Source organism: Zosterops lateralis (genome assembly GCF_965231275.1).
Source record: "Zosterops lateralis genome assembly, chromosome: 24".
Taxonomy (NCBI): domain Eukaryota; kingdom Metazoa; phylum Chordata; class Aves; order Passeriformes; family Zosteropidae; genus Zosterops; species Zosterops lateralis.
Window position 1 is genome coordinate 1,105,073 of NC_139784.1, and position 14,323 is coordinate 1,119,395.

At 62.2% G+C, this 14,323-nt stretch overlaps 1 protein-coding gene across 1 annotated transcript; it reads left to right on the plus strand.

The window, feature by feature from the left end:
- Positions 1 to 4,659: 4,659 nt before the first annotated feature.
- FZD2 (frizzled class receptor 2) lies at positions 4,660 to 7,349 on the plus strand (the record flags this gene model as incomplete). Its single annotated transcript, XM_083877401.1, has 1 exon — positions 4,660 to 7,349. One exon carries the CDS (start codon positions 4,660 to 4,662, stop codon positions 6,331 to 6,333), a length of 1,674 nt encoding a protein of 557 aa, XP_083733527.1. The 3' UTR covers positions 6,334 to 7,349.
- Positions 7,350 to 14,323: the final 6,974 nt, after the last annotated feature.

A 14,323-nucleotide genomic window follows, 5' to 3' on the forward strand; every position in this document is an offset into this window, starting at 1 on the left:
CCACCCCAAGGGATCCAGGCAGCCAGACCCATATTGTGGGGAAGGCTCATCCCCCAGCTTGTCACAGCCAGTCTTGGGGTCACCCACCAGCCCCCTGATCCAGCTGGGGACCCTCTGTGGTCCTTGGCTAAAGTTGTGCCCACTGCCTACCAGGCTGTCCCCAGGGCAGGGGCACCCCAGGGCTTGGCTCACCCCACACAGACCCCAGGGCTCATCTCTGCCCCAAACCCCCGGGCAGTGCTGCTCACAGACCCCTCCCATGCACGGAGCTACTGCAGACCATCAGACCGACCAGTTTAGACCAGTACAAACCAGGCCTGAGCACTGCTCTCCTTAGCCCACAGGGTAGAGAGCATGTGTGTGTGCACACGTGTGTGTGTGTGGGCACTTGTGTGCCCGCTCATGCCCAGGCACGCGGGGGCCCCGCAGTGCCCATGCTCAGGACCCCGTGTCACTCCTGTTCCCTTGGTGACAGACCCCCCGTCCTCTGCTGGCACCTCACACCCACCGCCAGCCAGGGCCTTTGTGCCTGGTTTTAATTAGAGGCTCTTAAGTGTGAAACAAAGCCGAGGGCAGGGCCAGGGGCCCTTCCATTCCTCTGCACTCCTGGGGGACCCCTGAGGGCCTTGTCCTGCCTGGCATTGCCTGCCACAGCCCCTCCGTTCCCCACTTCTGTTTTGTCATCCTCTGTGCTCATCCCAAGGGACACCTACTTGGAAACTGATGCTGCCAGTGCCCCCTCAAAGTACTGCTCTTCAGAGTGGTGCTGGCCACCAGCTTTGCATGGGGCCGTGTACAGGTTCTGTGCCAGAAGTGGTGCCACCCCCAGTGTCACCCCCAGGGTACCTGTCCCCAGGGTGGAGGCTCAGAAAGAGGCCACCAGCCTCTGTCTGGGCTAAGGTGCTGTTGGGTGTGACATGGGTGTTCCCAGCTGTGTCTCTCCTCTCTGGCTTTGGTAGGTGCAGGGAGGCCCCCACAGGCACCCTGGCACCTCATGGTACTGGAGGAATCTCAAGGTGGGGGACTGCATGGGCACCATGTCCTGCTCCACAAAGGACACAGGATCCACCAGACTCTTGGGGATGGTGGTACCCATGGGTGTCCCCCTGGGGACCCTTGGGTGTTGGGAGCAGGGGACTGGCAACACTGGGTGCCTACAGCATCCCCCAGTGCTGTACTGGGATAAAGTGAGAGTAGATCAGTGGGAGGATTGCCCCACCCTGAGCAGCTCTGTGAGGACACGAAGGGGGCCTGGGGGGAAGAGCTGGGTTTGGCCCCATACTCCCCGTAAAGCCCAGTCTGGGCAGCACCCACTTCGTGCAAGGGTTGGTCCTTGTTTTCACAGTGTCCCCTCCACCCAGGACAACACCCCAGACCCCCCTGGGAAGTTTTGGGGAGAGGGCAGCACCCCCTACCACCCCTTATGCCCCTGACAGGGCCTGGGGATGGGGCTGGGCACCTGGTGACAGGGACATGTGGTATTAACAGGATTCCCTGGCCACCCTGAATGTCCCTGTGAGGGGACACCCCTGACCAGGCAGGACCCCACTGGCTGCTTCCCTGGGGTGGCCTCTGACACCCCCAGTCCACTCAGGGGCTCCTCTCAGGCCTGACTGGTGGGTCTGCTCTGGATTTTGCCCTCCCCAGGAGGGCTTGGCATCTACTCTGGGTGGAACCATGTCCCAGTGTGTCCCTGGAGGCTCTGGGGAGTCTCGTCCTGAGCCACCAGCACCCAGGAGGACAGGGAGCAAGTGGACAGCCTCTGTAACCCCTTCCGGTAGTGAAATCCCCCCATCTCCGGAAAGAAGCCAAAATCCGAAATGTTTAGGAAGCCAAGATCCACGTGGCTGTGCAGACACTCTTGCACCCCTCTGTCCCTGTCCCTGCGAGTTTGGGGGTCACCAAGCAGACCCTGCTGCCACAGGGCCGAGAGGAGCTGCGGCCGCAGCAGCCACCCCGCATTCCCACTGCAGTCAGGGAGCGGGAATGGGAGCGGGAAGGGGCCGGAGGCAGCGCTGGCCGGGCCTCCGCGCTCGGCCCCCGCCGCCGGCGCTGTGCCAGCCTCTCTCCGCCGCCTCCCGCCCGCGACCACCGGGCACCCACCGACCCCGGCCGTGCCCGGGCACACGGCGGGGCCTAAAGGCAGCACCCCTGGGTGCCCCATCGGGAACACCGGCCCTGGCTTCCATCTCACCGCGTCACCCCACAGCACCTCCGGAGCCTCCGCCATCCCCGGGAGCGGAGAGAGCCCCCGCCAGCCCCGCCGGGACACCCGGCACGTCCGGGCCGGGGAGGCTGGGGGGGAGCGGGCGCCGGCAGCATCGTGTGTCCCCGTCTTTCCCCCCAGGCTTTGATTTTGGAGCCCCCCCCCGCCCTTCCCCCTCGGCCAGGAGCCGCAATGGTTTCAATTACGCTGTGAAAGGCGGTGGGGCCCCCTCTTTTCACGGCAGCCCGGGTCTCCTGCTCACAACAAAAGCTTAAGTTACAGGAAAGGGAGAGAAAGGGAGGGACAACGCGGAGGGAGGGAGGAAAGGGGGCTGCTAGAAGCCCCCCAGCCCCCCAAAACAGAGCGGATGGGGGCAGGGGGCTCCCCACCATAGCCCCCCCCCGGTTGCCCTTGCCTTGGGAAGGGCAGCTCCCCATCCTGGTGCGGAAATTTGGGGTGATCGCCTACAGTTTTTTTCTCTGATGAGGGTCTCTAGTGCGTCCCAGTCTCTCCCAGTGTGTCTCAGTCCCCCCAGTGTGTGCTTGACTCCCTGGTGTGTCCCGTGCCCCCCGTGCTTGACCTCCCCGTGTCCCAACACTGTCAATGTGTCTTGGATGGCCCTAGCACGTCCTGGATGTCCCTGCTGTGTCCCAGTGTCCCCCCTAGTGTGTTCCAGTGTCTCAGATCCCCCCAGCGTGTTCTGAATCCTCCCAGTGTGTCCTGGTTCCCTCCAAGCATATCCCTGTCTGTCTCTACCATGTCCAAGACCCCCCCAGTATGTCCCCATCCCTGCCAGTGTGTCCTGGTCCCAATATGTGTCCCAGTTCCCTCCAGTGTGTCCCAGTCCCCCAGGCCTCTCCCACTGCCCTGTTTTGGAGGACAGAGGTTCCCTTCACCACAACCCCAGTTGGGCTGGGAGGTATGGGATTGGAGGGAGACAGGGTGCAGGATGTTTCCCACCACCCCCCAATGATTTGGGAACATCCCTGGCTGTGCAATGGCCTTTTGGGAGTGCAGCACCCCAGGGCGGCCATTGACAACCCATGGGGTGGTGGCACTGCCTGACTAACACCTGAGGACATGGGATGTTGGGGCCAGTGCACCCTGTTCTGGAGGTCCCCACAGGGGCATGGGAGCTAATCCTGCTCCACTGCACCCTAAAGTGGGACCTGGGGACAGTGGGGGACCCCCTGCAGCACGACAGGGGGGAAGAGCCCCACAGGTGGAGGATCATGGTGGGGGGATTAGGAGACGAGCAGCGGAGAGGACATAAGGGGGGCACAGGAGACACAGAGGGGGCAGAGGACATGGAGGGAAGGCAGAGGCGACAGCAGGGCTAGGGAACAGAGTGGGGGATCCAGGGGACACACGGGCAGGGGACATGGGGGGTGCACAGCACTCGGGGGGCACATGGGAGGCGCAGGGGACAGGGGAGGGGCACAGGACAGAGGTCCAATGAACACGGGGGTTGGCAGGAGGCACGGGAGAGAAGTAGGGGGCACGGGGGGACACAGGACAGCAGAGAACACAGAGCGGGGACACAGGGGACAAGGGGGGGGGCGTTTCCCCGCGGCCCCGGCCCGACCCCACCCGCGGGGGGAGTTTGCCCGACTCGGAAAAAGTTTGCGGGGGGGGCGGTGACCCCCGGGACGGGGGCGTGACCAGATGGGCGTGGCCAGTGGCCGGTGGGGGCGTGGCGGCCACGGTATTTGAATGTGATTGGCTGAGCGGGCGGGGCGGGCCCGAGGGGGGCGTGGCGCGGGGCGCTGGCTCCGCCCGGCGGGGACGCGGCGCTGCCCCGCACAAAGGCGGCGGGAGCGTCCGGTGCGGCCGCTCCGCTCCCCGCGCCCCGGGACCCCGGCACCCCCCCCGGCACCCCCCCGGCACCCTCCTCCCGCCACTCTCCCGGCGCCACCGCCCGCCCGCGGCTCCGGGACTCGGCACCGGGAGCAGCAGGAGCGCCAGATTCGGGCAGCGGGAGCAGCGCCGCGAAGCACCGGGAGCGCCACGTCCGAGCACCGGGAACCGTCCCGCCACGCACGGTAGATCGGGACGCCGGGAGCCGTCCCGCCGGGCACGGGGTAGGCGAAAAGCGGCCAGCGGGAGTCCTTCGGGCAGCGCCGGGTACGGGGGATCCGGCACCGCTAGCCATCCAGACGGGACCTGAGAATATCCAGTCACCGGGGATCGTCCAGCCAGCACCGAGCACGGCAGAGTTGATCCCTGGGAACCATCGAAGCAGCACCGGGTACGGCAGATCAGGCCACCGGGAGCCATCCAGGCGGGACCCCAGTCTATCCAGTCACCGGGAGCCATCCAGGCAGCACCGGGCACGGCCGATCCGGCTGTGGGAGCCATCCAGGCAGCACCGGGCACGGCAGACCCGAACGGGAGGACTGGCCGTCCGGCTGGGGAGCGGACACGGTAAATCGGGGCACACGGCTCGGGGCACCATGGGCCCCCCCGGCGTGCTGCCCGCCCTGGCCTGGCTGCTGGCGGGGCTGAGCGTGCCGGCGCCGAGCCGGGCCCAGCTGCACGGTGAGAAGGGCATCTCCATCCCCGACCACGGCTTCTGCCAGCCCATCTCCATCCCGCTCTGCACCGACATTGCCTACAACCAGACCATCATGCCCAACCTGCTGGGTCACACCAACCAAGAGGACGCGGGGCTGGAAGTCCACCAGTTCTACCCTCTGGTGAAGGTGCAGTGCTCGCTGGAGCTGAAGTTCTTCCTGTGCTCCATGTACGCGCCGGTGTGCACGGTGCTGGAGCAGGCCATCCCACCATGCCGCTCCATCTGCGAGCGGGCGCGCCAGGGCTGTGAGGCCCTCATGAACAAATTTGGGTTCCAGTGGCCGGAGCGGTTGCGATGTGAGAACTTCCCCCGGCACGGCACCGAGCAGATCTGTGTGGGGCAGAACCACTCGGAGGACGGCGGCTCCCCAGCACTGCTGACCAGTGCCACACCTCTGGCCGGCCAGGGCACCCCTGGCGCACCCCGCTATGCCACCCTCGACCACCCCTTCCACTGCCCGCGGGCGCTGAAGGTGCCCAGCTACCTCAACTACAAGTTCCTGGGGGAGAAGGACTGCGCAGCGCCCTGTGAGCCCACCCGTCCTGATGGCCACATGTTCTTCAACGAGGACGAGATCCGCTTCGCCCGCATCTGGATCCTCATCTGGTCCGTCCTGTGCTGTGCCTCCACCTTCTTCACCGTCACCACCTACCTGGTGGACATGCAGCGCTTCCGCTACCCCGAACGACCCATCATCTTCCTCTCGGGGTGCTACACCATGGTGTCGGTGGCCTACATCGCCGGCTTTGTGCTGGAGGAGAGGGTGGTCTGCAACGAGCGCTTCCAGGAGGACGGCTACCGCACCGTGGTGCAGGGCACCAAGAAGGAGGGCTGCACCATCCTCTTCATGATGCTCTACTTCTTCAGCATGGCCAGCTCCATCTGGTGGGTCATCCTCTCCCTCACCTGGTTCCTGGCCGCTGGCATGAAGTGGGGCCACGAGGCCATCGAAGCCAACTCCCAGTACTTCCACTTGGCTGCCTGGGCAGTGCCAGCCGTCAAGACCATCACCATCCTGGCCATGGGGCAGATCGATGGGGACCTGCTGAGCGGTGTCTGCTTTGTGGGCCTCAACAACATCGACCCTCTGCGGGGCTTCGTGCTGGCCCCGCTCTTCGTCTACCTCTTCATCGGCACCTCCTTCCTGCTGGCCGGCTTTGTCTCCCTCTTCCGCATCCGCACCATCATGAAGCACGGCGGCACCAAGACAGAGAAGCTGGAGCGGCTCATGGTTCGCATCGGGGTCTTCAGCGTCCTCTACACCGTCCCGGCCACCATTGTCATCGCCTGCTACTTCTACGAGCAGGCGTTTCGCGAGCACTGGGAGCGCAGCTGGATCAGCCAGAACTGCAAGAGCTTGGCCATCCCCTGCCCGCTCCACTTCACCCCCCGCATGACCCCCGACTTCACCGTCTACATGATCAAGTATCTCATGACTCTGATAGTGGGCATCACCTCCGGGTTCTGGATATGGTCGGGCAAAACCCTGCACTCCTGGAGGAAGTTCTACACTCGGCTCACCAACAGCAAGCAGGGCGAGACCACGGTGTGACCCCCCGGCCCCGCTGCCCTTTGGCCTGAAATATTTTTTGGGGGGTGGGGGGGAGGAGTTATTATATATTTTTTATTTTTAGATTTATTAACGTCTAAGGGGTGTCTCTCTCTTTGAATTTTTTTTTGTAATTAAACCTGTAAATAGCATTTGTAAATTTAATTACATATTTCTATTTAAAAGTGTGAAAAAAGAGAGGGAGAAAGTAGGAGGAGAGGGAGGGAGAAATAGGAGGAAAAGGAAGGGGGAAGAGGGGAGAAAAAAGGAGGCAAAGGGAGAGAACAGTGGAAAAGGGAGACAAAAAGAGGGAAAGGAAAGAAAAAAGGAAGGATAAAAGACGGGGAAAATGAGCAGCAAAGGGTGAAGAAAGGAGAAAAGCGAGGAAAAAGGGGGGAAATGAGAAAAAAAGGAAGAAGGGGAGGAAAACAGGAGAAAAGGGAAGAAAAATGAGAAAAATTAGAAAAAAAAGGAAAGGGAGAAAAAATAGGAGAAAGAGAGAAAAGAGAAAAAGATAAAAAAGTAGGGGAAGAGATAAAAAGGAGATTTAAAAAACGAGGAGAGAAAAAGAATTGGAGAAAAGAGAAAGAGGTGGGAAAAAGGACAAAAAAGGGGAGAAAAAGGGAAATAGCCTTGCCAAGCCTGGGAGAGGACCCTCGGCCCCCTGCTTCCCCCTTCCTGCTTCGTCCTGGCTCCCCCCAGGCCCTGCTTCCCTGGCCCCTCAAAAAAAGGTGAAAAAAAGGCAAAAAAAAACCCAGTAATGAGCCCATCTTTCTCACTCTCCTTTCGAAACTCCCCAAGAAAGTGGATTTTTTCTTCCCCACCCCTTTGCTCCCACGAGACCCTAGGCTGAGGCTGCCTAGGGAAGCCTAGGAAGGCCAATGACTTTTCCTTCCAAATCCCTTTTTGAACAATCCTTCTCAAATACAAACGAATCAAAAATTGTCAGATTATTCCTGAGGGCTTTTTTTTTTTACCCAAAAAACCCCAATAATTAAATTCTTGGGATCCCCATGGGTTCTGCTGGGCCCCCCACTTCCACCAGCCCGTGGGGATGAGCCAGTGCCTCCCTCCAGCTGGAACAAACCACTTTGAAAGGGGAAAAAAGATACTTTTAACCCCCCAAAATGAGGAATTTTCAGTTTGCAGTGAGAGGGGGGCCCTCTCCTGTGCTTCCCCCCCCCCCCCCCTCCCCGGGAGGAAATAGCTCACATTTTCTTTGGGATTAGGGGTTTGGCTGGGGTGGGCCCCCAATCCCGAGGGTCCGGAGAGAAGCGGGTCCCGACTCCAGTTCGATCTGTCGGGATTTGGGGGATGCTGGAGGGGGGATGGAGGGGAGTTTCAGCTGGAGGGGGACAAGCTCAGGGCAGGGAGCGGGGGTGGAAGGATGGATTTAATCAGCTGGATTTAATTGGAATGAAAAAAAAATACTCTTCCCAAAATGGAGAGGGAGACCTGGCCGCGAAGTGCTGGCCCCAGGGGTGCCCCAAAACCGGCCCTGGGGAGCCTCAGCACTTCTTGTCTCTCTCATTCCAGGGGATTTGGGGATCCCTGGAGCACAAAGAAGAATTGCCAGAGCATTGCACCATTTCCCTTCCCCCAGCAAAACCCAGGAAAATCCCCAAACCCCCTTAAAAATCCCAATCCTGCGATGAGGGCGAGGCGGGAGCCGAAGGGGTTAAGGCAGCGCCTCTCCAGCACATTTTGGAAAGGAAAAACTCTTTGGATCCGGTTTAATTTTCCAGCGATGACTTGGAAGGGGGAGAGAAGAGGGGGAGAAACTTATCCAGGACTTCTTTTCCCCCTCCTCTGTGCTTTGGAGAAGCAGTATGGGGGTCGGGCTGGGCTGGTCGAGACCCCCCCAGCACCCCCTTGGCACCCACGGCATCCCCCAGGACACCCCAACACCCACTGTTACCCCACCCCCGGCCTTGGGAGCCTCTGGAAATGGGAATTCAGGCGGGGTGATTCCTGCTCTCTGTTCTGGTGGTAGCATGGGCAGGATGAGCCTCTGCCAAGGCGTCAGGGGATCCCCCTGCACCCCTCAACCCCACCCCAAGGCTGCTACTTCAGGGGGTCACCCTTGCCATGGAGGTCCCAGGCCTTATCCATCCCTGGCTCTGGGTGCTTCAGCTTTGGGGCGCTGCCCTCAGGGTCCTGGCTCTGGCTGGAGCGTCCCACTCCCCAAAAAGCAGGTCCCCCCCAAGGCTGCTTTGTTTTCTGGAGGCGAAGCGCAGATCACGGGGGATGGGGGGAATGTAAACTCTCCACCCAGGAATGCAGGAGCTCCGAGAGGAGATTTTTTTAAAAGGATTCATGTCCTGGCTTTGGAAAACAGAGCTGGGATCTGGGATTGCCGGGCCTGCTGAGGGATCTGGGGGTTCTGGGCACCCCACAGGCACTGCTGGGACCCACTGGGGGTCCTTGGCCCCCTCCCTGGCCCCACGGGCTCCTGGGATGGAGTGGGAATAGGAGGAACTGTGCCAGGTCTGTGCCATGTGGCCCTTTCCAAGCAAGTTTTGTGGGGTTTTGGAGGTTTTTGGCTCTCAGGGCTGTTTGCAGCCCGAGCAGGAGGAGCTGGAGGGTGTCTGCAAGCAGCGATCAGTGCATGTCCCCTCTGTTCCCTGCTCTGACACCCCAGGGATGGGGCATCTTGGAAACCCCAGGGACAGGTCTCCCGAAAGATGGATCTCTCTGGGAATGGATCACCCGAGGGATAACTAACCCTGAGTACAGGTCACTGCGGGAATGGGTGACTCTGAGGATGGGTCACCCCAGGAGCCGGCGATCAATCCCTGGGGAGAGATCACACCAGATCCAGCTAACCCCAGGGATGGGTCACCCCATGTCCAAGGAACTTTGGGGATGTCACCCAAAGAAAGGGTGCCCCCAGGTGTCACTAACCCCAGGGACAGGGGACGAGGGCCCTCCCTCCTCGCTGAGCACGGCTGTCCCCAGGCCGGTGACTCCCTTCCCCTTTTAAGCCAAGTGAAGAGGGAGCAAACGCCAGCGGTTTGAGCCGTGTCCCCGCCCGGCCGTGCCGCGGGGGGGGGGGGGGGGGGCAGTCCTTTGATCTCCCCTAATGAGCCCCGCTCTGTTTTCACAGCTGCCACCGCCGCGGGAGTCAATTAACGCCCAAACCCGGCCCGGCCCCAGAGCACCCTCAACTCATCACACCAGTGCCACCAGTGCTCGCGGGGCTCGTGCTCCTAGGGATGGGGACAGGGGTCAGGTCAGCCATGGGGTGACAGCCCTGGACTGTCCCAGCACAGGGACAGCCCCGGCGGTGAGACCACTGCAGGGAAGGGAGAGAAGGAGGAAGGAACGGGGAGAAGGGTGGGTCATGGGGTACCCCCAGCACTGGTTGTCCCAGTGCTCCTGGGACCCAGGCCGTGGTCACTCCTGTCCCCTCCTGCTGGCTGTCCTGTCCCCTGGGCCATGGGCTGTCCTGGCCACAGGCTCTCTTGTCCCCTGTCCCACATGGGGCTGTCCTGTCTCCTGGAGCTGTTCTGTCCCCTGTCCCCATGGCCCCCAGGTCCCTCTGTCCCCAGACTGTCCCTTTCTCAGCCCTGGGACACAATTCCCTCAGGGCAGTGGGATCCCCTGTCCCCTCCCCTGCCACTGCCCCTCTTGTCCTGGTCTCCAGCAGTGACACGGAGGTGGCAGAGGGAGGTGACAGGGCGAAGGGATGTGACAAGGGACATCTCATCTCCTTGCTACAGTTCACGTATCTCCATGATCACTCGGTATGACAGGTCCTGAGACTTTGTGGGGACACCTCTGGCTGTCCCCACCTTCTGGCTCCATGTGCCTTCACCTCCACGGGGACAGAGCCAGCAGGGACGCAGGGGAGCAGCACCAAACGGTGCCAGCGGGGCCCCGGGTGTCCCTGACCCCCCCCGGCCCTGTTGTCCCCGCCGGGCGGGCGCTGGAGCGGGATCTGGCTGCGGCCGAGGCCGAGCCCTGGCCGGACGCCAGCGGGGACAGGCGGCCGGCGGCTGAATTCGGCTCCGGCCGCGCGGCTCTTAAAGGAGACGGAGCCGCCGGGATGGGACCTGCGGGACTGGACCCGACACCTCGGGGGGCCCTGGCGGGGAGGGTCTCTCAAGGCAGGCTCAGGATCCCGTCCCCACCCCGCAATCCTGCCCAGGTGTGTGCGGTGGGGGTGGGATCCATCCCTGTCACTGTCCCCGGAGCCGTGTGGGATCCTGGCTCTGTACGGGGTCACACCTAAAGGGTGGGGGAGTGGGGAATGTGGGGCGGCCTCCACATCCCAGCATTGTCCTGGAGAGCTTGGCATCAGTGGGCGTGATGAGCTGTGTTATTCCGTGTCCTCCCCTGGACCCAGGGATGTGGTGTCCTGGCTCCATCCCAGCACTCCTCCTGCAGGGTAGGGGATGGATGGACAGAGCTGGAGGGGCCTGGGATCCCATCTCCATACTGGCTAACTACTGGAGAACCTGGGATGGATGGACACACCCCAGCACCCCTCCTGAAAAATAAGGGATGGATGGATGGATGGATGCAGGATGGGTGGGCACAGGCTCCCATCTCTATCCTGGTGCACCTCCTGGAGAAGCTGGGATGGGTGAGAGTGGGACCCCACCAACATTCAGAGCTCATCCAGAGAGTGGACAAGGGATGGATGGGCATGGATGAGGGGATGGATGGACACAGGGTGGATGGACACAGATGTGATGGGTGGACATGGAATGAGTGGATGGATGGATGGACATGAATGTGGATGGACACGGATGGGATGAGTAGGCACAGAATGGGTGGACACAGATGGGATGGATGGACACAAATGGGAGGGATGTGTGGACATGGATGGATGGATATGATCTCCCCCAGCCCCCCCCCCCCCCCCCCGCCCCCCGGACCCCTCCCTGCCCTGTCCTGCAGGGCTCTGCCCCGGGCTCTCCCTCGGCCACCCATTTCCGCAGCTGCCCCTGCCGGGGAAGGGTCCGGCCGGGGGGCCCAGGGGGGCTCCGGAGGAGGGTCAGGCCAGGGGGCCCAGAGGGGGTTCGGGGGAGGGTCTGGGCGGGCGCGGGGGCGGCTCCGGAGGCGGCGGCGGCTCCGAGTGCGGGAATGTTTGTGCAGCTGGAGCCGATTATGGGGCGGGAGCGGGAGGGGGGGCGCGGGGGGCGAGAGGGTCGTGCAGGGGGGAGAGGGATGTGCCAGGAGAGCAGAGCGTGTGTGCAGGGGGCTCCCCACCTGTGTGGAGCGTGTGTGGAGGGTCCCCGAGCACCCCCGTGCCCACATGGGGTGCCACCCACCCCGAACTGTCCCGTCACAGGCACCCCGCGTGTGCCCTCCCCACACGTGTGCAAACCCCACACGCCAGGGGCACGCCAGGGGCACGCCAGGGGCACGCCAGGGGCATGCCAGGGGCACACCAGGGACACGCCAGGGACACGCCAGGGACACGCCAGGGACACGCATTCACACCCTCGGGCTGTGGATGCCCCCCAGGAGCTGCGGGGGTCACTCCATATGCCCCATACTGGGGTCCCCAGCCCGACCCCAGTGTGGAGTTCTGGTTCCTGTGTTCACTCCGGTCCCTGCTGATGCCCCGAAGGCTCTTGGGGAGCGCAGCCACATGCGGGCAGCGAGGTCTAAAGGCCGTTGATTGTCCCTGTCCTGTCTGGATGGATGAAGGAGCCGCCACCAGGGACATTGAGGATGACCCCTCGTGCCTGCCCAGTAACAGGAGAAGGGGAGGATGGCACCCTCAAAACAGAAAATTTGGAGTGCCCTCCCATGGCACCTGGGGCCACCCATCAGAGGACACCCAACACCCTGCATCCCCCCATCAGGGTTTAACCCCTGCACTCCCAGGACCATGGTGCTGCCTGATCCCTAGTCCCCATCTCCACTCACTGCTTTTACCCCAAAACAGCTGGTTCAGGTTGTATAAATTATTCCCTTGGTCCAATCTCCCAATCTTGGCCCATTATTCAATATTTTTTATTAATTGTTGTAATTCTTATTAATAAAGGGAAATAAATCACCCCTCAGCATGGCAAATGACCTGCTTGCCTTTGCCTGCCTCCTCCGGGAAGGGAGGGATGGATGGATGGATGGATGGACGGATGGATGGATGGACCATGTCTCTGCCTGCACCACCCTCTGCCACCACACTCACCCTGTGCCCACTGGGTTTCAGGGGTGAATGTGGTGTTCAAAACTTGTTTAATGTTCTTTTTTGGGGGTGGATTTATTAAATCCACTGGCTGGTTCAGTGCCAGGGTGGGCAGAATGCCAGGATATGCCTGGTGCACATGGACTCCTCCTCATGAACCCCGAGGTTCACCCTTGCTTTTCTTTCATCAAAATCCCTGCTTTATTACCCACTTGAAGCCTCCTTTTGGGGTTTTTATGCATCATCCTTCAATTTTTGAGAGTTTTCTTCAGTGGTATTTGGAGGAACACGGGGCTGGATCCACCCCGGTGCTGCAGGATCTGGCTGCCATCAGTGTGATGAGTTGGGGTTGGGTGGGTCAGGTCTCAGTACCAGCGATCCCAGTGTCTGCTCCCCTGGCTTTTCCCACTGCAGGGAGGCAGAGGAAGGGGTTGAACGGCCCCCTCAGCTCCACACAGACACCCCGACCCATTAAATCTCACCTACTGGGCACCAAAACTTGGATGCTGAGGGGGGCATCAGTCACTGCTTTCGTGCCACCTCCCTGCTCCGTGTCCCCAGGGCTGGCATCTCCAGGGGGATCCCACTGTGATATGACTTCCCAGAAACAACCAGGAGCAGAGTTCTGGTTTTATTCCCCATTTAATATAAAACTGACCCTTTCAGGCAGTAAATTGGCTTTTCCAGTGACAGAAAGGTGCTGGTCTGGGGAATGCTTGTCCTGACTTGCTGGGGACAGCAGCAGGACAGGGTGGGGCGTGGTGGGTTTGGGGAGCTCAGCGGTGATTTGGGGGGCTGTTTTCTGACCAGCTGAGGTGCCCCAGCCCAGCCCGTGTGTGCCCCTGCTGCCGGCAGCGCTCCTGGAGCAGGATAAGGCTGGGAGGGGAGGTGTGAACAGTGTGGGAACACAACGGGAAAGGCCTTTCCCACCATGTGCAGCCTGTGAGGGTGGATCGGGCAGTGGGATGGGGACAGGGTCCTCCTCGGGGACACAGGGACAGACTCCCCTAGAGGTGCTGTGGCCCTGCTGGGCTCTCCTCCTTTCCCGAGGGTGTCTGGGGCGCTGAGGAGGCGGTGGGGATGTGGATCCTCGGGGACCCTCCAGCAGGACGTGGCCATCCATGTGATCCCTACACTCCAGCCCCCTCCAGCATTGGGCCCACAGCTGGGGAATGTTCCGGGTGGGACCCCCACGCCCCCTCCCAGCCCCAGCGGCTCTCCCGATAGCCAGGACCCCGCACAGGTCAGCTCGGGGCCCCTCGGCCCGGTGTCCCCCGCTCCTTCCCGGGAACGGGACCCTCGCGGGACGCACCAGACACCGCCAGGCCCCCGAGGCGCGCCCTATTGGCCGCGCCCATTCAGAGACCCACGCCCACAATGACGACACCCTTCCAGTAGACCACGCCCACATCCTCGGCGGCTCTACAGCCTATTCAAAGGCCCCGCCCCTCCCTCAGACCACGCCCCTCCTCTCGGTATTTGCCTGCTACGCCCCCTGGCCACGCCACGGCCCCACCCCGGACCACGCCCCAATCCTATCACTGTGCCCGGCACAGGCCCCGCCCCAAGCCCCGCCCCGCCTCGTCCCCGCTCTCCCCTCCAGACCACGCCCCGTCTCAGACCACACCCACCCAACTGCCAAAACCGCTCATTAGGCCACGCCCCTTCCTCTCACCCCGCCCTCAGGGCTGACCACTCTCTCCTGCCATCGGCGCAGGCGTCGTTCAGCAGTCCCGCCCCAGCCCCGCCCCCTCAGCAGTCCCCGCCCCTTCCGCCGCCCGCGCGCGGGGACTGCAGTTCCCACCATGCCGCGCGCGCGGAAGGGGCGTGGCCGCGGCGCCGCTTCCG